Genomic DNA, 24,591 nt, shown 5'->3' with positions numbered 1-24,591 from the left:
TTGCACGCTCTGCGAGATGTTATACCTTAGCGTGAGCATTCATATCAGTAATTGTAACTATAACTTTGAACCGTATTAAATGTGTCGAAAAAAATGCATGTATGGTAACTGAAAGTAAAAACAGCGACGTTACGATACTAAATTGTTAGATTATTTCTTATAATTTAACAAAATACTGTTGTGTAACTGCCAAGCACACTTAAGAAAGGCTATGACGTTAAGTACATATGAGAAAGCGAGACATTCTTAATGTTCATACCTGCAAAAATATATGCTTCGCAGTGATTAACGTTATAATATGCTAGCAGTCTTTTGCACAGAACTAAAGTCTATTCTAACTAGTTCTTTCAGTGGCTGTACGGAATGTTCATGTGAACCCACTACGAAAATCAGTGTTTATATTGGGGTTCACAATGCTAAATTACCTATGCCGTTATTTCCAGAAAAAAAAAAGCCAATTTATCGCTGATGACCCGATGTGAACGGAATCAAGTGAATACTTTTAGATGGAATTGATGTTCGTTTCAGGATGCCATCAGTACTTCGACGCGACATTTGACCAGTGCATGAATAAAAAACCCGGCCAAAAAGATGCGCAGACGCAGACCTGAGGTTCTTTCTTATTTTTGCAATGTAGTGTTTTTTAAATAGCAAAAAACACTTCTGTATAATGAAAGACGTTTACCAAAGTGCCACTTACACACGAGTGGTGATCGAATGCATTTCACAAAAAGTACCATTTAGGTGCATTTCCTTCAGCAGATTTTTCGTGGGTATTGTCAACCTGAACAGATGAACGTCCTTATCCATGAGCTTTTCTTAACGTTTTATAAACATCACAAATGTTATACTCGCGCACATCTGCGATTGATTTTGAAAACAGCATCGGACTCGTCCGTATCTATTAGCCTAGGAGCAAAAAGGTTTAAGGCAACCACTCTGCTGGAACCTATTCCCGGTGGGCGTTGGCGCGCTTGCAATACACGCGCGTTTTCCTCACTTTATCGGATTTATTTGTTCCTTTTATTAAAGCTCACCTACTTTTGCGATCGACTCAGTTCTGGCTAGAATACAAGGCTATATATCGCTAAACCGCGTGGAACAGGATTACAAATGCATGGATTTCATTGAAAGCAGTTTTTATGGTAATCACGAGCCAAAACTGGTAGGGCCCGTTTAACGTATTCTTCTAACACTTCCCCTGGTTTAACAACTGCAGAAGGTAGCTTAAGTCTTTTAAAACAGTGCTTGCTGTTAACGTCTATATCTATGCCAATTTTCTCCCAACAGGCTATGGTCACATTGCTCCGAAGACCAATGAAGGAAAAGTGGCGACAATCCTATACGCTCTGGTCGGCATCCCGCTAATGCTTCTCTGTTTATCAAATATCGGTAACGTCCTTGCGGGATCGTTTCGGTTTGCGTATTCGCGAATGTGCTGCCTATGTGCTCCGATCCCGCCTCCACAACGAAATTCCGGAACGCTAAATGGCATCGACGGGTACGTTGTTCCGTTTTACGCATACGCGGGCCAACATCATTAAAAGCCACAAATATGGTTGAAACAGCAAACGTAACTCTCTAAGTATAACTTGTGTTTAATGTAAGAGCAAAAGCAGGACGGAATGATGACGATAAACGAAGCACTAAGATAATCGGTTAGCGGCTGTAGAGTCAATAAGGCTCGGGCCTATCAGTAACACAATCCCGGGTCTGATATCGCCTATTTGAGTTGGATTCTATTTAGTTTGTAGTACTGTCTTACTAAGTAATGATGTTTGATTTCTTAATGAATGTAGATGCTTGAGACACTTCAGTTGCGACAAGAAGATAGACCACTACTATAACTAACAGTGACGTGACAGCCCTAAGCGTTCTAGATCGTTAGACGCCGCTGTGTACCCTATGTTGTACCTGTGTTGCTATCCGATGTCCTTCCGATAGTAATCATTAGAGGAAATCAGACAAAATAGAAAGAAAATTTAATAGCACATACGTTTTGTAGCACATCATGCAGCACGTGGATATTTCATACGATGGCGCAGCTTTCGCAGATAGAAGCAAGTCACCTACTAAAACTGTATAACATTCTACAGGGATAATCGTTTCGATAACAACTGACAGCAAACACCTGAATATTGTATGTATTTTTGAAGCCGCTATTTTACATAAAAGATGCAATGCCGTACATAATATCGACACTCTTGTGTCTATGTGCTATCTAGTTTAAAACATGGAAATAGCCACCGATAATCAGGTATTTCTATTTCTGAAAAATATGAGAAAGGCGTCCCAACACATACCATTCGTATACTACTAAACTTGAAACACCTTGCTATTGAAGGTAAAGCAAAATACTGTTTTTTGTCTGAATAATTAAAGTAGCTCAATTAGTTAATTGATCTGATTAATTGCGAAATAAGCACTTTTGAACTTTATCTGTGAAGCCAGAGAGTAATATACGCTACTGAAGAGAATGCGCGTTCTGTAAACTCTGTAAAACCAAAGCGACAGGGGTTGGATCGCTTCAGAAACAGGCACCGTAATCTTTGCAGCGAAAAATAAGATCTCTGTGTTTTGTCAACTTAGTAACTCAGAGAGAATGGGTGTCGTGTGATTCGTACTGCATGCTCGTACATATATATACATATGTAGAGAGAGAGAGAGAGAGAGGGAGACTTGGCAGCAAACATGAGCCCTATCTACTTTCCTAATTATCTCGAAAATTATTCGCGTTAGCTATAAGTGTGTATTTGTACAATTGTATTGTTGCGCCTGTGAAAGCCAGCTTTTGTGGTCTAGTTGGTGTCTTAGCAATGGGTTCGCTATCAACATAGTTACTAACGCGGGCATGCATGAGGAAAACATCCCTGATGGTACTTGATTGCAAGATTGCCGCCGTACGAAAGAGTTAGTATATACTGAACAGGTACTCATTAATTGCCTATTGACTAAGGAACGATTCTCTTGCTTTTAAAACATGAGTATATACTTAAAAAGTCATTTGCTATTTCCCTAGATATCGGGCTCCTGGGAAAAGTAGCTGGCAATATTGAACTTTCTCCTGCACTCAAGATTCGACACAGTCCGCAACGCTATAGCTCGTTGGCCCGTTATAGACTCTAGCCATTATTTGTCTTAAGTGCAGCAACGTTACCTTTAATCTGCCTGCTTTGGTAACCATAGTCGTTCGGGTCTACATCTCAGCCAGTGCCATCTTTAATTTTTAGCTTCTCTAAGAGAAATACGAATGCACTCGTAGTTTTCTCTGCTTCTGGCTATTTATCTGTGGACGCGCTCCGACAGTTTCTGCCCAGACACGTGGACATTTGTTTACTGGCACGTTTCCAAAGCGACACGAATCTAGAAATGTATTATTCTGAATTTGTCCTCTGCAGCATCAGTGAGGTCTCTGCGGAACGAGTGTTTGGAATCTCTCATCAGAAGAGTGCCGGTCGAATCACCTGTACACGAACCTGTGTGGCAACCCCCTTAGAAATATCGTCTTCCCCGGCAAAGCGGTTCTACACTTTTTTCAAGTGGTTCAGCACTGCTCAAAGCATTTGAGTTCGTCTATTTGCTCGTTAGATCAAATATCGGGTGGTGCCTATTTGCGCGCTGGTCCAGGTATACCGTACGCAAAGCAGTGTACTATTCGACCATTCAAAGTAGTCGTAGTTCAGGGCCTTTTGTTCGATGTCTAGATCCTGATAAAGGCGCAAATACTTTTTGGATAAGATTCAGTAATCTCTCTATAGCTCCTATGATGGTGGATTCAGACTATCTGTTACGTTATAATTTGAGGAGTAGTACATTGTCCTTAATTAACTCCAATTTGACGATAGGACTCGCATGAATAATACGCAGGTGTTAAGCAATTATATAAAGAGCTGCCGTCGACTGTAAAGCTCAAAACTTTATAGAATCGAGTTGATCGTTCTATTTGTATTTTTGGCCTTTTCGGTAACGCGCTTCGAGTACCTGTCCGTGCTTAAAACAAAGTTGTCTAGGAAAAGTTTGTATTGAAGGAATACTTGTAGAGACAGCCCGTTAACAGGTCCTTAATTTAAATAGGACGTATTTTCTTGGAAGTTTTGTGTTGTAAGAAAGCTTCTATCCATAAAATAAATTTTCGTTTCGTCTTATAATAGGGCAGTATGTAAATTAGTTCCTGGTGAGTATCGAACTCAAAAGCAAATCTAAAATTATAACAGTCGACAAATTCGAGCTTATTCATGTGGAGTGTATAGCTATGCTGTGATTCTGGCATTTCGTAGAAAATTTTGGCCTTTAAGCAGATTCTTCATCCTAAATTAATATTTGGGAGTTAATTTTTTGATGACTTCCCGCTTTGCACATAATCTTTGAGAAACTATAGATATAAAGCGAATTTTTTGCCTTTCAAATAGATAAGTCTCCACTACTAATCGCCATTAGTAAAGGACGATTACTATTAGTTTATAAAAATATTCAAAGCGGCTCTGTACGAAATTGAAAGCTCCTAAACTTGTCAGTGATATTTCAATGATGAGTGGATAGAATCAAAGGCTTCACGTGTACAGCTTGTACTATCAAGCACGAAAATTTTTCTTATTTAGATATACGAGTAGAGATTAACATTATCTAGGCTGAAAAGAGATGATTTTAGGTTAATTGCCTATAAACTAACCTGTCTTAGGCTATTATGGAGCATCTAATAAACAGAAGGATTTTCTGGAGCTTTATTTTGCTTTAGTTGTACGTTTTTTTTTCGTCCATTGACGCATATGGCCAGAATACGATTTCGTACAATGAAACGCGTCCATACCCAATAGAGACAAACCGAATTTCAGTCGTAGTTATTTGTGTATATCGAATGAGTCGTCTCCCAGCTGCTGATCTGACTGGTTCCGGAGCACGACGACTACAGATCAAACTATCACACATCAAGAATCATCGTCCGAAAAGCCACGTGTTTAGATTTCTATCGGTTTCTCTCCAATTCTATCGAATCTCGACCTGTACTGCATTGTCTCAAGCAATCCAGTAGAATGGCGCTACCCGGTGTGGTCGTAGTTCAAGCTGGCCTTTGCTTCCCAGTTCATTTGCGACAGTCACCCCGACGTCCGCTAAGTACCCGCTGCTTGTTCGAAGTGAGCTCTTCATCGTCGGTTTTCCCCTCTCTCCTGATATAAAGAGGTAATCGCTCAAGAGAGTTGAACGTAAGCACTTATTTTGCCCTGGAAGCGGGGTCGGGTAAAGGAACCTGTTCAGGGCGCGGTACCTTTCGGCCTGGCGCATCTTTTTGTTACAGCGATTTCAGTGATCAGATTCGAGACGTAGGAGTTTACTGCGGCGCTATAATGTACCTATAGAGTGTATAGCTGCCGCATGGTCTTTTCGTATAGGTTTTCCTGAGCTAAAAGCCCCGACTAGCAGTGATTTCAAATCTGATACTTTTTTGACTCGGGTTTACTCTGCTGCCAATCGCAATGCGTTTACATATATTGGTTCTACCTGTATGACGCGCTCAGTGTTGCAAAATCGCTCGATTAGTGAAGTTTCCAACGAAAGACGATGGTAGCGTTGTTCTGATCTCAAGTCGTATCTATTCCTTAATGCAGTGAGAGAGCCTGTCAGCGAAAAGCTCACAACATTTAGTTTCGTGGTTCATTTAATTCATCCTTACATTTTATGAACCAGCCTTCCGACTACAGTTTACTTCTATATATCTATTTATTATAGCTCTAGTGTCATATATAATGATGGTCCCAATTCACTAACGTAGGTCGTTTTCGAAAGGAAAATTCAACTGTTAACTGCTTTCTATGGGGAAACGACCTATTTATTTATTGAATACATTGATAATACTTTAAAACTGTATAGCATGTTGGGTCAGACTGCCTCTATTGCAGACTCAGTAGAGGAAAGCCTGGCCCACTGTGCTCTTGCCGTATATATCAATAGACAAATATAAGATTAAATGCGACAAACCATATCATTAATCTTTCCAACTGAGAAGTTGCATAACTCTGTCATGGGAAAATTTTCCTTAGATCACCTGCGGATAGTAATAATAACAATACTATCCCTCCAACATATATTTCGGCGTGCTCGCTTCAACGAGTGAGGGTTCCAATAGCGTTAAGGTTGCTTACGTTATAGCAGCGTACCGGACTGAAGGTAATAAAAATGGGACAAAGTTTACATTCCATGAACATATAGTGACGTTCCTAGATTATACGCGAAACGCGCGGGTACATACGAAGTTTATAAATGTTCCATTTTATCCTTATATGTCTACGTTGTACGAGTTCGGGGCAGCTGGCGCAGTAGGAGACGGCTGGATACTTTGTTTTACCTTTTACCCCTATATCTGGGATCCGGCTTGCTGGGATACTGCATCGAATATAACCGTAGAAACGGCTATAGGCAGACCAACGAGAAAAAGATCCAAATAATGCTAGAATCCGGGGAGTCGTGTATTGTGTAGGCCACAGGAAAATTTATATATTTATTTTGCAACGAATTGGGACCATCTCGACCGAGTCAGACAGCCTTGACGTGTCGTCATTCTTCTAGCTTGTGCTTGTCGCGCTTCATTGTTTATTATCTGTATTGCTTATACAAAAGTGCTCTCGTAATGAAAGATACACGAACTTCGGCTCAGAGCCCTTGTGAGTTCATTTAATAAAAAGACCGCATTCACAACGGGACAGCGTAAAAGTCCCTGAAACTATCCAGCTAGATTATGATACGACTCTATCGACGAAAGTATCTTCTATACTTGCTCTGAGTTATTAAGTAGTTTCATATTAAGATAATATGGGGTACTATGATACCTTGCTTCCGGACAGGCTACACGAAACCAAAATATCTGCAATTTTCTGTATTCTGAACGCTTCAGACTGCTTCAAAGCTGACTCTCCACTCTTCTGTTAATATTGCCTTGTCTTTTTATGTACCTTGTGCTCTCTATTACAGTATATAGGGAAAAACTTGTAAATAGACTACGGTCGATTTAGACAGTGTTTTTTCTTTTTTGTCATGCTTTCACATCTATCTAACGGTGCGCTGATTGTATATTGCCAAGCACAAGTGGTGCTAAGGGCCGTTAAGTGCTTTTAAAAAATTCTAGAAACCATCGTGTGTCACGGGCTAGATATGATAATGCATAGTAAGACCCTTGGTCGTTGAAGACACCGTGCCGATATGCTTCATTGAATATATCCATGTCGCAGCGATCATATAATAACCACCGTATGAACGAAGCAACCAGCCACAGTAAGTTGAATCGGGTTTTTTTACCCAGGCGCCAACAAAGTTATGCTTTCTTAAACACCGGTGCCATACAATTATAATAATGCATAAATATGAAAAATGCATGTAAACATGCCTTTAAGGTTAAAAGAAACTGGCATTATGGTGGAGAACTCGGGAAAGAGTGTTTCGGTAAATGAGAGGCGTCATAATACTCCGTACAATGATCTCGACATTTGCTTTTTTTGTTAAACGAAAATCCCGCTTCAGGCCTTTTATGAAAGGTGTTAATAGTAATCACATTGTTAGTAGAGTAATATATTCGGCACGGTGACGTGCCATCCTAAGACTTGTTGAAAAAAAAACTTAGCCTTATCCAATATAGTCATAGAAGCCATCTCGAGGTTCGATGCTCCCAGATCAAGATTATGCCCTAACCCTAACATAATATTATAAGTTGTATATACTAAATTTTTATAAGTATGTTAGTAAACATAAATCCAGCTTTTCTAAGTTGGAATATCTCTATGACAATCGGAGGCTTAGAAAAAAAAAACTCTCGAAATGTCACTTGACTCTTCGCATTACAGTCGATTCAACGCTGCGTGGGTGGCAGGCATAAAATTTAGGCATATATTCTTGAGACGAGCATTCAACTTGGAATCATTGATGTGGACGAAATCTAGGCAACGTAGTTGTCCTACGTTAGTACAAAAGAGAGATTGCACAACCATTTTATGTCGAGCACCCCAAGAGAATGAAACGTATGGTCATTCTAAAATTAGGATTTTGTTAGCAGTGGATCTGATAGCCGATAAAATGTTCCGCGTCATACCATAAGAGCATGCAGACAAATTTCTAAGTTAAGCACCAAGACGAGAAGCTAAACTAGGATTTCGCTGATGGGTTCTCCGTTTACGATGTTCCCTTTTCTTGCGGGTACGGCCAGATGCCTACGAGCCATATTTAGCCGGCGCCCAAATGGTCGCGTGACAGAAGCCCGCTTGTGCTAACAGACAGTTGACAGTGATGGCTCCGCCAATTCATTGTGGCTGTGGGAAAACGATAGATAAAGTCACCTGCAAGGCAACAGTGGCCGTCGGTCGTCCTGATTGACCCTTTGGCGCCCTTAACAGTCGTACGCTGACTAATTGACTTACAGCTGTATTTCTTTGCATGATTTAATTACAAAAACAATAAAAGTGACAAAAAAAACAACCCAGTGATCTAAACGTGTTCAGAGAATGATAGTGGTTTGATCAATATATGTAGTCTATATGAATGGGTTGCGCGAAAACCTTGTTGGACATATCAATTCCGGTTTCAGTTGATAAAACGTAAAGAATAACAAATTAATGCCCATTTTTCGTGCTACTTAGGGTCAAATTCTATTTGGTAGCAGGTCATTAACCTGCAAGAGCAGAGTTACATGTTTAGTGAACAAACTTGAGTCTTGTAAGTACTTTTGCCTTAAGAAGCCTACGAGTTTCCTCCGCAAGTCTTCTTTGGAGTCCATCTATACGAAGTATAAATAGTAAAGGGATCTCATATACTTGTAACAATCATGTATTCGAAACAGGTACGTTTAAGTATAGCCTCTGTTAATATTAGATTCATATTCACAATATGTATGTATAGACACAATATTTTTTTGGTATACAGATAGAATTTATAGGTTGTATAATTAATGCTGATTTTCCCTGTTATGTATATTTTAGCCGGTAGAAATGCAATGTAGGAATACAGTTAGCAGGCCAAAATATTTGCACAAAGATGTCTTTTGGCCAGGCTATCGATGTTCCAGGTCCCGAGGCCAGGATGTTCAAAAACGTTAATTTTCGCGACAAATACTAGGTAACGTAATAAGTGTCGATTATCCAAATAAACGTAATCAACTGTGATTAGTATTTGCCTAACCGTACGATTTTTGATTACTACAAGTTGCCAAGTTCTATTGCTAACAATTGACATTTTCATGGACAAAACTCACATGCCGTACATCTCTCAAGTTATAATCTATCCGCCTATTTGATTTTATATATACTGACTGCCTACTTAGAGTCACTTATAGGTTATACAGTCAATTTGATAGAGCAAAGTAAGGTCTATTGTTACTGAGCACGGGAGCGCGAGCGGTCAGCGATAAGAAGCGTCAAACTCAGCCGTAATTCCTCGAACCGGGACGATAGTTTACCTAAAACGGAATCCTGGATTTCCGGACGGGCAATTCTCGACTGAACGGTGTTCTTTTCGAGTCCCGGGTAACTGTGTACGTCTAATTGGACAACGTAGCGGTGCGTCAGCCCATTACGTCTGTGTTCCTACTCGCGACCTCATCGTATCATCCGTCTCTGTTACTGGTATTACCTTTGTACAGCTTTTGGACCTTTGTAGGCAGTAGAGACAAATGTAGAAACGACTGCAACGACAGCCTTGTGGATGAGACTGTCAAAAACAGATTCATCCATTGCCGTCTTCATGCGATCTAGTTTGTCTTCCTAGAACTTCTTTTCCCAAGTGGGGGTATCTTCAATTAGTTGATAAAGTCTTTTCTGTGGACGGCTGTGCATTGCCAGGGTGAACAAGGGCTTGCCACTCTCGCTTGAATCCTTTGGGCTTGGTAACAAACAGATGTCAAATACTTTGTACGTAATGTTTACACATCGAAATTTAAGAAGTCAAGTTCACGCAAGGCTACTCGACTATAGTTGAGAACAAGTGTACCAATTGTCTATGTAAGGTTCCATTTTAACGAAAAAAGTTCTACATGTGCATCGTCTTGTGGCTTAGAACTGTGCAGTATGTGCGATGTCCAGACGAAGTTCTGTTTAATATCCTGAAGCTGACCGAAGAAAATGGAAACTAAGCAAAAACAATGTGAATTGATGCAAACACCTATCTCAAAGGAAGACGGCTTGGTTGTTCGTCTATCCTCTGCTGATCTCGCTGTTCGAAGTTGGACAAACTCTAAGGGCTCGGCCTTGACGCAGCAAAGTCAGATTCGCTTGCGATGCAGAAAGAAACCGGCCGCTTGACCCCAATCCGATTTACTTGTCCCAAAGAAGCCTTGTGCCTGAAGCTCTAAATTGTCAATCGAGTCGTTGGTACATTTTCTCATATCCACATCAAGCAATAAAAATGCTAAGGTTGGAGAACGGCGTAGGCATCTACTTGGGCGTATGTGTCGACAGAATTAAACTACTAGAATGTACGGCTAGATGCAAACATTTTGCGGTTAATGGCAGGCTTATTTTATTATCTATGTATTAAAAAAATTGGATTGATTGGGTATTGGAGCTTGCCATCTAGCCGTTTCTCTAATGAATCGTTTTCTATGTTTCTATATGGTAAAAAAATCTGGACTAGACCATTGGGGTGCTCCTAGGTATATTCAGGTTAATCATACCCATGTAGTTAGCGTATTTACCTGCTGAGTCTAGGGACTCGTTGTGGCCAAGGTTCGACCCGAGAAGCGTGCTGGTAATGTCAACGGTGATACTAGACGTAAAATAATCAATAAACGACTTTGAACGACTGATATGCCAGCACCCCTCACCGATTAAGATCGAATTTATGCGACAGGCAAAATTTTTCTTGAAATAACCCTTGCACTCAGCTGCTTGTAATGCGTTTATTACATCGTACTACATATTTATGTTTGGAAGCAAGAACAAGATGAATCTAATGGAATTATTATTAAGAAGACCAACAACAGAGTCTGGGCTGTTGAAATCATGCTCTTAATCGATATAATGAAGTAAGTGACCATTAAGGGTAGATAAGAATTTCTATTACATTTTATATGTCTATTCGTGGTAAGTTGCAAAAGTGTCAAAACATCTCTTTTTAAAAGTATACATGTTTTTGCGTAAATAACAGAAAATGATTTCAGGTAGAAAGGCAAAGTTACGAGTGACACCTGCCAAAGTGCTAGCTAAATAGCTTAGAGCGTAATCTATTAATGCTCTATGAATATTCGTAGCGAAAAAATTCCGTATATCAATCATCGATATGTATCATACTTTGTATCCTGTTAGAATTCACGTTGCAAAAAACAATCTGCAGTTACTCTTACAAAATCAGGGGACTTAACTCTGAAAAGTTATAAGTTGACTGTTCATTTAACGCGAGCAACTTTAAAAAATAAGCTATATCCTAAAGCATCTTAGCTAATTATTGTTGAGTGTACGAAGATAATAGCCGCGTAAAAAAATAAACGTGTGTGCGTGCAGGGGCTTATAAGCAACTGTATAGTGTCTGTACATGCGTTTCTTTATACTGATCCATTTCTACTTATACTGTCACAACGAAGAAGACTGGCTGTTCGTAAAACCTCTTGTAATTAATTGTCGCCCAGTAAAGATAGGATGAATGCAGTTCTGCTCCGTTACGTGTATGCGATTTGCTTTTTACGGGACGACGGAAACGGTTTTCGCCCAGACCCACGATTACCGTCTCAACGGATCGGGCCGACTTTTTAAGGATCTCTGTAGCTTCGTCCTGAAAAGAGCTTGCCCCACTATCGACTCAGTGTGAATAACTATACGGAAACTATGTAACAAGAACGGTGTTACAGTTGAACTTCGTTTCGAATTTTGCCCTTTATCAGCTTGAATGACTAATGGATCCGTAAGACGGCACTGAACGAAGTCTACAATTTATCAGTCCTCTGAACCTCCTGTCATCGATGAACTTTCTCGTCAACTATTAATCGCAACGTTTATTAAAAAATAGGCTGAATGTTACTCGTTTCACGTTCCTCACAGCTTGGCCGGCAGCCAAGCCCGAAACCATGCCAAAAGTTTATATATGACGAGCGAAACAAATCTAGAGTTGATTAAGCTTCATGATGAATCTATTAGGACACGCTGCAGAAATAACTGCAAAAAGGCAACTATCCAGGAGAGCCAAAGTAATGGCAACGGGATTTAGCTTATACCCTATATACAAGTGGGTGTAATGCTAAGAAGTGGAATTAGTTAAATGAACGGTAAAACAGGGTCGCGGAAGAACTCACGGATCTGTCCACAGGGCGCAATAGTTAGCGGAATCGTGCGAATTTAGACACTAATTATTCAGTGGTTTATGTTATTTTGTTATTATTTACAGTGATCACTTATTTAATTATTAAATTATTAAAATTTAAATTGATAAAGGCAGATCCTAATAGTTCGAGCATCAGCACTGGAAAAAAAGTTTAATTTCTAGTACGTTGATGATTTATTTTTTATTTGCGGCCTGTTACACGGTACCTTAAGCATTTCGTTGGATTAGAGTAATCTGCCTGAAGGACCTAATAAATATATCCTTTATTTATAAAGAATCGTTTTCACGTGTGTCGAGTCAATGTGAGACTATTGAATGCAGGCTTTCATTGCTAAAAAATTCATCTTTGGCTTGCCGCCATGCGGTAGACGCCACGGAGTGATGGGATGGGCAATTCTATATTAAGTATACGTGGCAACCAAAAACACTGAATATATATGAGGTAGTAATATTTGGATTCATTTTCTTAACATTGCATAATGTGGACGATTGTTGCATCTATCCATAGACATAACGTTTCATTAACTTTTGAAGTTACAACGTCCTTATCAAAATGTCGCCCTAACAAACAGTGTAGAGATTCGGAGACAATTTTAAATGACGCCAATTGATTACTTGATGGTATTCAATGACACCGTGATACTTCGCATGCGATCACAGGTAGGCCGAAATCTTATTAACTACGAAATCGTAGATCACCTACATTAGCCTTTGTGTTACTCTATTACCGCTGCGTTTCTCCTGAAAAATTTACAGGAGCTCTCCAAACGGCCCAAATCCAGCATCGCCACCCCGTATTCCAGTCTATCTTGTGATGCTTTTTGTAGCGTCCTATATCTGTGTGGGGGCCCTGATCTTTTCGGGCTGGGAGGGCTGGCGTCTACTCGATGGTGCCTATTTCTGCTTCATAACTCTCAGCACTATCGGTTTTGGAGATTTTGTACCTGGACAAAGCACTTTTGGATTCGATCCAACGAATAACGCCATGCAGGTAAGGGTTCGGATCTTTGGCGACATATGTTTTTACAGCCAAATATTTAAGTATTTTATACACTCACGCAAACGATTTATAAGCTCTTTCGATACTTATATCGAGTGTGTTTAGGACCTGCGTATATGTGTGATCCATTCAGATGTTTCTAACGTACGGGTACGATAACTAAACGATCTCTAAATAATCAGCTGACTACTGATACACTAGATGTTTGATTTAGGCTTCACTTTTGTCGCGCAGAGATTTCTTCATTCTCAGCTAATTAAAAAAAAAAAAAACAATAGTTTGCTAATCTTAGTTTATTGAATTTCTTTTAAATATGGCTCCGACTTTTAACCGAAAGATCTTTATTTTTTACGTTTTAAAATATGCTCCATAACTAGGGGCGTCAACTGACAATATTTTTATGAAGTATATCATCAACAGACACCTTTGTGGCATTGACACCTTTGAGCTAAGAAGATTAGCAGCACTTGATAAGTAATAGTATTTGCTTAAACCGATTTGTCGAAACAAATGATATAGCATATATCCGTTAAACATCTAATTTCAGTTCATATACGCTATACGGTAAGCGCACAAGTTTTAAAAAATCTTTCAGCAGAGGTTAAAAACTTCAAAACTTCTCTAAAAATTTCTAAACTTCCCTTTGTGTTCGATATCCTAGCAAATAAATAGATAAACGGCTTAGCGAAACGAAAGCTGTGGAGGCTCATAGTGGATATGATGCAGACACAAATTGACCGCTTTTAGGTGGCTACCGTTGAATGAAACACCGTGCATTATATTGTGGTCGGAGCCCGGAGAGTAAAGTGGTATAATAAAAACCAAAATAGGGAATTTACGGTTTAGAGTGTCCGACTATGTTCCAGAATGTTCATTTAGGTAGTCGAATAAAAGGTATCACTGTGGAAAGTGTGACCTCTTTTGTGCTAAGGTTTCGTCATAGCCATTTATAATATGGCGGTCTCACCAAGACAAGTACATGGACTGTATTTATATTGCATTTCCTTGTTCAGCCACTCGTGCAGCGGATAATCCTCTTCGTCGAAAGGACTAGAAAAATTTTCAGCTAGAGGATCAACATAAGCTCTATAAGTTGCGTTCGAAAGTTGTCCTTATAAGTTTGGCCTGCCATACTGTGTCGTTTAGCCAATAGCATAACATGGTCATCTCCTTCGTATGCGTATAAATTCTATTTTCTTTATTAGTATGATTCACGAAGGTTGTTATGCAGATTACGCGAATAATATGTACCTATCGTATATGAAATCGCATTGCTTTATGGATGCATTTCTCTTTAAGCACGCAACGAATACCTTACGTGCATTGATCACTTTGTCCTTTCCATTATAATTAATCAACGGCGTGCCACGGAAAGCACGAAAATGGATGACCCGTTTTTTTTTCCATAGTAACTAACAGAGTGAAACATTGTAGCCGTCCATTCATCGTCACCGCTGACAGCCACTACCACTACAAACCTAATTATAAGTGGTATAAACTAACCGAAGTCGGTAAATGTCGACTGTTGAGTTTTTCCAGCCAACAATGAGTACTACGTGCGAGCTTTGTTCGCCAGATGAGATGAATGTATTATAGATATAGGCTGCCTGCATCTGATTAAGCAGCTGTCGGGTATATTTGATGAACGTCACTAACCATGATCAACTGGATCAAACGCAATTCATGTCTTGTTCAATTTTATTGAAAAATTTAATTGTGCCTTTAATTTTGGCCGTCAAGTCATTCCAAAGTCGTACCCGCTGTCCGTAGTGCTGATAGCTATGTCCCTTTGAGGAAATCATGTTGTGCTACCCTTGACAAACAAGGACTTTCATCTACCGAGGACCATCATATCAAGGCGTAACAAAAAGAAGGAAGAATACTTATAAACGCAAGACAAATTTCTCTCTTATAAACTATATAATTGGTAGCATGAGCTTTTTAAGTTGACGCAGGATCTTAGCTCTTCCTACAAAATGTAAGCTAATCAAGTAGGGCCATGTAATGTTTTGATATTGGAGCAAATTTTACTGTATCAAACAAATGTTTTTCATGAATCCTTTTATTTTGTCTCTTCTTCGCTATCTCACACAGGATAAGGACGCTCAGGCAAAATTGATCATCTGTTGTCTTTACCTTATCCTTGGGCTCGCCATAATCGCTATGTCGTTTAATCTCGTCCAAGAGGAGGTAATTTACCATGCAAAACGCACGCTTCGTGACATTATACTGAGAAACGTTTGCTATTCCTTCAACCCTGTGTTACTTCCACTGGCTAGCATGTTTCTAGGTCCTGGTTTCAAAAAGAATTCTAGGAATCTGTTGGAAGCGAAAGTTTAAAATATTCTCAATAATATCTTGGTTCTAACGAGTTGGATGAAGCCTCACTGATACTCACATTAACTTAACCTTAGGTGATCCTTAAGTGCAAGGACGTCGCCCGTCATTTGCGGCTCCTCGCTCACGTGGAGGATTAGACGACGCACACTTCCATCACGTCTAGTCACTCGACCTGGCAGGCCAACAATTCGCCAGCTAACAACAGTCACCACAGCATCTACAACAATCACCAGCAACAACAACTCCTCGTCGCCGCAGCAGCAGTACAACAGCACCATCATAGCCCCACTCACTTTAGCAACGTCTACACGAGTGCAGCTGTGACCTACCAGAGGCGGCATGTGAGTCAAGCTTCGCCAACTCGCCAGCCTTTGTTGGCTCAGTCAACGCCGGCACATTCTGCTACATCACTGAACGTGCCCAACAGCTCTGGAACTGTGCCAGTAATGTGTGTACCGATGTTTTCCGTCGCGAACGATATGACACCGCCGGTGGTGAACGGCGCAGGTAGCCACCAGCTACCCACTGTCGTCGTCGCTGATGAGCGCGGTATTCGGCAGCCGCACGTCGAAGTTTTGCTTGAGTCGCCCCCGCCCGAAGTAGCGTTGATGCTTGATCCGGACCAAACGGTGCCCTCAAACTGAACTGCCGACAGATGAATTAAGATACAGCGCCTGATAAGACTGCGTCGGATACAGCTGGCAACAAGACTCAACGAAGACGGAGCTGGTGGAGTATACGACGGCCAGTGAAAAGGCGACCCAGTCATCCAAGTGTGCAGTAGGAGAGGCTCAGACGTACAGTTATTATTGAATGTTATACCAACCTGGTGCAATGAGATGTAAGAAAATATGACTCGAAAATAATGTGAATGATTATGCCAGCGCTAAAGTGAAACGTGAACGCGCAGCGAAGGCAAAGCTGCATGTTGAAGGAACATATTACTTTCTGTGAGTCGTTGGGAAACGCTACATATACGATTGCGGTCTGAAGTTTTTTTGGCCTGTCCTCACTGATTTTTTTATCGACAAAAAAATTGGTTTTTACGATGTATAGGCAACATTATTCCAACTCTAATCTTTAATGAATTCTTGGATAGGTAAGCTGCCGCGGACATCAAATTAAGGGCTCGCAAAGGAATAATCAGAAAACGAAGCATCAGTACAAGTTCAGCCATGATCAGTTATATGACTGATGAATGGTGAACTATTCGCTTGCACAAGGTACAACTGCACAAAACTTACTAAGTTATATTGGTCTAATAAAATGCTTCAGCAGAGGACACCCCTAACAAATTTAAGGCAGCAAAAACAAATGGAAGGAGAGACATCTGCCTTCAGTCCGTTACTCAGGGTACGGGAGAAGGTTAGGTTAAGGCAGCCTATACATACCTAAGGTGATTCTTATGGCAATCCTGTGGTGACTGTTTGTGGAAGGCTCAATGAGATCGACGGTTTTCTGCATCTGTCATAGTGGATGTCCCTATAAGTGGTAACACGGCCAATCGCTCAAGCAATCGTCATGCTTCGTGTACCGTCAATGTTTCTCTATTTAATCGTTGTGTCGATTCAAAAGAACAATGAAAGGATGAATCGACTTCATTTCCTAGCTTCATGAGCTTGCGGCTTTCGTCCGAGCGGTTAATGGACTTTTCAAAACGTGGCTCGCATTTTCGGACTCGTAGTTTTGTAACGGACTGTTTTTGTTTCTTTTTGTTCTTTCTCTAGAATCAGACATTTTGTCTCGCAGCAAAAAGTTCGGTTCTTTATTTCATTAAGGAATAATGTTTTAGATGTTCATTGCCTCATTGAGATTACAAAAAAAAAAGTTCATCAGGCACGCGACTATTTTGAATGGCCAAAATGGTAATCAAAAGCCACGTACGATACACATTATCGATAGATACGACCATCGAGGTCAATAGTCAGAGCCCATGGGAAAGCCTCTGTGTGAACTTTAGTTTGCATAAGAGACTCGTTTTCCTCTCATTTTAACAGCTAAATTTCACATTCGCACTGTCCTTACGTGATTAAGGACACTACACGTTCTATCGTATATGCACGGAAACACGAAATAATAATATTTAGGCCAGTGATCATGAAGATCGCGGCAGTTCTTCTAAATTGCCTTACTCAGAGTGAATGAGTCTCTGGCAAATGCTACAATATAGATAGCTCTAAGAAGAGTACCAATAGTCTCTCAGACACTCGAGAAAAATCTTGTTTACTAGCTTATCTATGGTACGATTCGATAACAAGAACTTGTTTTTTTCAATTTCATCGCTGTCATTTTAAACATAAAGTTAATTCAATGTAATTACTGCTTGTGTAATTCACTCACCGTTTTGGCTAAGGCACGAATTGACTATAATTCATAGTTTTTTTTTTTTTTTAAGGTTAAAAAAACCTCTCAGAAACCGTTCGGAAGGTGATTTATCCACGCTTCCGGTAAACAACTGTTGTTTCTATTCTATTATTGTGTCACACTGTACACCTCGTATAGCTAATGGAAGTTGCTGTGTGCTAATACCTTCTGCAATCTATTTAGGCGTTACATGATGTGCATGTACATACGAAATGGCACATTTTAACTGACAAACCGTTCAATTTGAAATGACTATACGACTTGCAGCTATTCAGTAACTAGTAGAACTTTCTTGACTTTGACCCGACCCAGTCTCCTACCAAACAATAACCAATGTCTGCATCATAGCTTTTCTATGGTTACTTCGTATTTAGTGGCGTAATGGATTTTCGTCAATCGTAATAGGGAGATCAATATTGAGTTAGCAATATTCTCATGTAAATCCAATTGTATTATAAAGTTGTTCAGCTACGGTATTTACCGTAGGTTTTTTCGGAGGCAACCGTTGCAGAGGTAACCCAAATAGGAGAAATATCATAAGCAATAATGATTGAATCGACTCTGCGATTGCCGGTACAGTGGTATTTCTTGAACATGTAACATGTTGGAGGAAAGGCGCCAAAATGTATAATGTGCATTGTAACTTTAGACCCTCATCCCAGCGACGGTTCAAATATAACTTATTGTGTCACATAATTATTCATATAGACGCTTATGGGAACCCGTGTTAGCAGGCAGTATATGTTTTTTATTTGTAATCAAGAGAAGTTCGATCCATAGACTATTTATGATGAGACGCATAGATAAAACAAAGGTGAAAAAAAAGAGAAACATACATTTGTTTTTCGGAAAAAAATTATTTTTTAATTTAAGAAAAGAACATTAAAATAAAGCATTACGCCAAAAAACGTGTTTTTTTTTGTGACGCTTTACCTAGATGTGTCCTGAAGTGAAATTTAGTTAAAATTTTTACTATTGATAAAAAGATTTATCGCTAAATGACGTTTTTCTTTTTTAATATGAATAATCTGAATGAGCAACAGCGTAGCCAATGAAGCAACTAAACAATTCTTCGATGTTTCCAACAGTATACTGTCAAAATATACAATGGATATATTGAACTTGTGTACGGTGCCAATCTGACGAAAAGCGGAAAAACACGTGATTCTAGGACTATATATGCAACAACTACAACAAACTTAACCAGACGGAAAAAAAATAAAATGCAGTTACTTCAACTTAAACATTTATAGTATTTAGTCTTGCTACATCAGTATTGCCGTCTTCCTAGAAGCAAAGTTGTAATCGTCGCGGAACTTTCTCATGATAACAATTATTTTATAGCCAAATTTTCCATTAACGAACTGTTATGCACTCGTAGCGTAGTAGAACTCTGATGTAAGGCAGAGACAAAATACAGAGATCTATAATTAGAAACCATGTGAATGTTATAAAAAATCAAACGAGACAATTAGTTGCTAGAAAATGGCCGCGTTACTTAGTTTAGGCGCTTTTTTAGCTTTTTTTGCGATTCGTTACTTGCGATAACAAACGTCAATTATCAAGCGAAAGTATTTTGTAGATATCAAAGCGCACCACCCGATGCGTAACTCGCTTAAAAGTTTCTTATAAAATAAATGACCATTGTACGGATATGGCATAGAGCAGCACTCATGGTGTGGGTAAAATTCCCTCTGTCCCCCTTTTATGCTAAATAATTTATCATCACCTTCTGCTATTTTATGAAACGAGCTTTATCCGCATTCGAAATCCTAATTAAGCAGCAGTGACCTATTTAACATTAGTATCAAAGACAGGACATCAAATCAAATTTGTGCAATCGTCCATCCGAATGGAAAGTGAGGAATAGCAGTTTTAACTTTGCCGGAAGTGGGGATGTTGTCATCGACCCATGTCCGTAAGGCGTTCATCGACCCGAGATTTCTAACGAGACATGTGTCTACTTCCTCATGTAGTGGTCGAGTAAGCATTACACTATTGGATCTCTCTTAAGACGTACCCCATTGTTTAGCCTTCGGTTCTTCTTCTTCCCATAGAATCTCTACTGTCGTTTCAACATCGAGTTACGTTTCGCTGACATGGATACACTAAGCGCGTTGTACAAAATGATAAAATCTTTATCCTCGCTACGTTGCATGCCCTAATTGCCGAAGCAGCAGAAACAACAGGCTAACAAACGAGCGTCAACTTTTGAGATCTGTAGGACGCTCGCCGCCGAGCGCACTGTGCCCGATGACTGCTAAACCTTTTGAGCTTTAGCGTAGATTGCGTCTGTTATGGTCATGAAACTTACGTCAAACGATGCCACAATACGTTTACACCGTCACGTCTATGTTGAAAACATATGTTTCAATCAGCTTTCGGCCCCGAGAAAGTGATACGAAGGGCGAAAGCGATACGTCTGTTGTCTCGAACTACTGTGGGGAACAAGAAGCAATGACTACATCATTCTAACCCTCTTTAGCTCTCTTTTCGCATGCCAGTCACCCAACTGCAAAGATGCCACCGTGGGCTTGGCACGGGGGGGGGGGGGGGGGAGTAAGTCTTTCAGTGAAAATGATCCTTCCATTTAGTATTCTCGATTAGCAGCATTGAAACCTGCGGCTAAGGAATGCCATTGTTTGACCGACTTGCTACAATAGCACGGCACCAGCCAGATGCAGATGAGCTGGCAGTCTGCCCGTCCGTCCGCTTTTGTATGTACTGGCTTGCTTATCTATGTCTATTACGTTTCTTCAAGTTAAAGCACTGATGGAGGCTGGGAACGATAAAAATGTCCGCGTAAAGATGATAATCTGCAAGGCCAACACCTCCAATCACGTTTTGCGCTTTTCACAACTTTCCCGGCACAGAGGATCCTGACCTTGATTAGTGTCGCTAAAACGTTTTTTTGTTCGGTTCGTCTGTACGACGTATAGTCTTAGTTAGCATAGAAGGGCTGATTGACCGTCAAAGCTTTTTCAAAAATTAAGGAGCCTTTAAAGCGGATTTTAGCTCTTTGTGCAATCCAGCTCTAGTAGTCGAACAGACTAAATAGTTATACAAAACAATATTTTCGGCCGCAGACTGGGTAACTAGTAGAATCATTAGAAATAACTAATAAAAGACAACAATGCCAAAATAGATCGCGTTTAATTGATTTTTTTAATATTTTGTCATGCATAACTATGTTCATAGGATAATGCAAAGTAGCGAAATAATCTCGACTTCCGACGAGCGCAGACATAATATTTAGCAATATCTTTCTGAAAAATCATGGGAATGTACTCTCGTGATCTTGCGATAGAAGCTAGCCAGAATACTTCGCACAAAAAAAACAAGTATATCTATAAAAAAATAAGCATATGCAAAACACCAGTCGAGATAAGACCTAAGTTTTCCTCTTTTTGAAGAGCAGAGGCTAACAAGAATATGGAATTAATTAATGATTAAGCACAATAACGGATGGTTATTGTACTATGAGGACACAGATACGTGCATCGCCACTTGACAACTATTGTATCAATTAAAATAGGCACGGTGGTCACTGGTCCTATTGACCGAGTCAGTCATACAATTGGATGTATATATACTCTAACTATTTTATCCTGGTTTGATAATATACTTACGCAACAAGCTATTACTCATGTGAAAATATACTATGATTTTACCTGATCAAACCTCTACTCTAGTACCACATAACTGAGAGAAAAAAAACAAGCCTATTAGGCCGCATTGGACACGGCAGCTCTACGCTGATTTAATATCTCGATTTCGACCAGTCTCGACCGACTACTAGACCTACTACCAGGTGAGTATCCATTTTGAAAAGAACTCTGGCAAAATTATAAGCCAACATCATCGAAAGTGGTAACTATCTCCTATTATTCAGTCCGCCATGACTACCCTGTCTTGGATAAACTGGATGAAGATGACCACGTAGACTTTTACGTGGTATTAATCCAGCACATCTCATGCAAGATTGTTTTTTAATGTAATGTATTACTAGTTTATATATGAAAAGGAACGGCATTAATGTGATGATACGCTATATCATAGCATGTGTCCGGTAAACTAAAAATTAGGCTATACCCTTCAGAACAAGACTGTATTGTACCAGCTGAAGATCGCACTGTTCGTATACATAGTATGAATATAGACGTCGAGAGACGATTTATCTTGCTCCCAGTTTGACGTGCTGGCCAAAAATGGCGACGAACAAGCAGGAATTGATTATCAAGTAACGATCAATTTGATTTGGTGATTAAAGTCTGCAATAGCCCTTCGTCTATATCTGTCTACCTATTAGACCGATGACAAGGAACACTTTTGTGTGGGAGCCTGAAAGAAGAGTCTTTCAAACTGTTAATGGAACTATTCAATTCATCATTATTTGCTTCCGCGTTCTGAACATACATAACGCTATGTGTGGATAGTGGAAAAAGCTGTATGTCAAATTTATGGCCACGATTTCGGCCTAAACGTGTCTAACGAATGTAAGGTACTTTGCGAAACGGTGTGCGAGCCTATGCCGGTTATTCTGTTTCTTAATTGAGCTCTCGGTTAGCAAAAACGTCTACTGTACCGTTACATTGGTCATTTTACCAAACTTACTTAGAAGAACATAAGAACAGTGAGCTCGAAATATCTGCGTCCGAAAGTCAGCTGTTTGATGTATCTATGTATTGTAGAAGTAAGAACAAATATATTTTCAAATTAATTTTCTGTATTTATTAATGTATTTTTTAATAATAATAATTATATATATATATATATAATCTATTATTAATGGCATATTTGCTTTTGGTACTATTATTATTATTATATGTATAAAAGACTGCGAAACTCGTATTTTGTACAAAATAACTTAGAAGATGCTTTGCGTCTAAAACAACTCCATCGAGGTATTCAGTATGCTGGAAGGTCTAGTCCGTTATGTAATTGCTCGAAAATGTAATTCAAATATACTACCTAGTACTCCAGGAAAATGCTAGAAAAAGTATGGTAGCAAAATAGGCCTGAATGAAACCTAGTTCGAGCTTAAAACTCACCCATAATATATTTATATTTAACTGATATGCAGAAATGACCAAGCGTGCGTTCACAGGATACAGAGTCAATTTATGACAATAACAACATCTAGGTTATTTTCTCGTATATAGCTATTATTTAAATCTAATACTACCTGTCTTGGCACCATTAGTTCAATCGGTTGGAAGCTGCATGGCCTAAAATTTGCTTTCCTTAGAATTTGCTAGCTTCAAGGTTTAACGTGCGATCTTCCCACGGCATTTTAGGTACGATAATGTCTACAGCGAAATCGGTACTACGAAGATCGCTACATGAAGATTGTAATTTAGGCGGGTGTGCCTCATGCTCTCTTTTTTTTTTAATACCAAATTGCTGCTTTTTGTAAAATATTCAGATTATTAATGGGAATCGAGTAGATGAAATAAAATTCAACTTTGCATTAGTGGCATGTCAAATGTTTATTAAAAGTTCACATTCGTAACATTTGTACAAACGTTAAGTACAAAAGTCGATAATACGACGACGAGGAATATATTTGTTATACATTTTCATTTATCTATATACAGCTTAACGGTTGGAAAACTGTCACAGATGGTACACGATTATCCTGAATCTTCATGTCGATTCATGACGGTTCCTATTTTATCTGTATTGATTTGTGTCTGTTTGACTTTTTGCATCTATTGAATAATGCCGTGGAAAAGGTGGATCGTCGGCGGAATAGCATGAAGCAATAAGAGTTAATCCTATTTCTAATTAACACCATCTGGATGTTCTTAGATTCGAGAGAACGAGCTCTATTCGGCATCTTCGTAGGGTTCAGGAAAACTTAAAACCCATTTTATTGAATGCATATAGCGATCACATGCATACAAATGTATTATGCTAGTAACAATTTATTAAAGTCAACGAAAATTATTATATACGTGAACAACGATGTTGAAAACTTAGCTAGCATAAGAACAAACCTACGTTTTTCTTTTTTGATAAAAACGCTTGATATAGGTTTTTTTTTGATATAAGTTTGATATAGGATAGAAGCTGCATCCTTTGTGAAAGATACAGATTTAGGGAGATTTACAGAGATTTCTCGTTGTCCTTATGCTGTTTAACGTGCTTGTAATTCTAGCTATAAACTGATATAGCTGAAAGAGTGGATCACTTAAAGTTTCGGATCGAGCGCTGGAAGATTGAAATAAATCAGTTAACTGCATTTCCATGCTCGTAAAGTAGAAATCCCTCCCCTATGTCTCTAATAGCATCGGGTTATACAGTCTTTGTTCCAAAAGAAAGTGTACTGGCATTATTTTACCGAAACGTATTGCTCGACCTGCTGGCGCGTAACTTGTTCATAAAAGGCGAGGCTTTACATATAGGTGTATATATAAGAAATTATCATTAGCATATATGATACGTGTGATCACTGCATGTATTAAGGAGTCCTAATGAGATAGATACATGTCTGTTATTATTGTGCTACCAAGAAGTGCGCCGATTTGCGAGAGAAGAAACGAAAGCGAATGACTTTAAGTAATTCACATTTGTGTTACAAAGTAAGTGCGTTTTTAATT

At 39.3% G+C, this 24,591-nt stretch overlaps 1 protein-coding gene and 1 long non-coding RNA gene across 2 annotated transcripts in view; one reads left to right on the top strand and one right to left on the bottom strand.

Moving 5' to 3' along the window:
• Positions 1–15,779, bottom strand: part of LOC111268979 (uncharacterized) — a 46,095-nt gene extending 30,316 nt beyond the window's left edge. The window contains exon 1 of the long non-coding RNA XR_002685490.2: positions 15,684–15,779. This is a non-coding gene — a long non-coding RNA (uncharacterized LOC111268979). The remainder of the gene's footprint in view (positions 1–15,683) is intronic.
• The window catches only part of LOC111268976 (potassium channel subfamily K member 15), a 58,170-nt gene extending 39,273 nt beyond the window's left edge, over positions 1–18,897 (top strand). The window contains exons 5-8 of the mRNA XM_022848265.2: positions 1,291–1,501; positions 13,042–13,276; positions 15,380–15,475; positions 15,700–18,897. Of these exons, the coding sequence (XP_022704000.1) occupies positions 1,291–1,501; positions 13,042–13,276; positions 15,380–15,475; positions 15,700–15,762 (605 nt within the window). The 3' untranslated portion in view covers positions 15,763–18,897. The remainder of the gene's footprint in view (positions 1–1,290; positions 1,502–13,041; positions 13,277–15,379; positions 15,476–15,699) is intronic.
• The last annotated feature ends 5,694 nt before the right edge of the window (positions 18,898–24,591 follow it).

Source organism: Varroa jacobsoni, unplaced genomic scaffold (assembly GCF_002532875.2).
Source record: "Varroa jacobsoni isolate VJ856 unplaced genomic scaffold, vjacob_1.0 scaffold_1338, whole genome shotgun sequence".
In the NCBI taxonomy this organism is placed as follows: Eukaryota; Metazoa; Arthropoda; class Arachnida; order Mesostigmata; family Varroidae; genus Varroa; species Varroa jacobsoni.
This window is presented reverse-complemented; position numbering and strand designations above follow the sequence as displayed.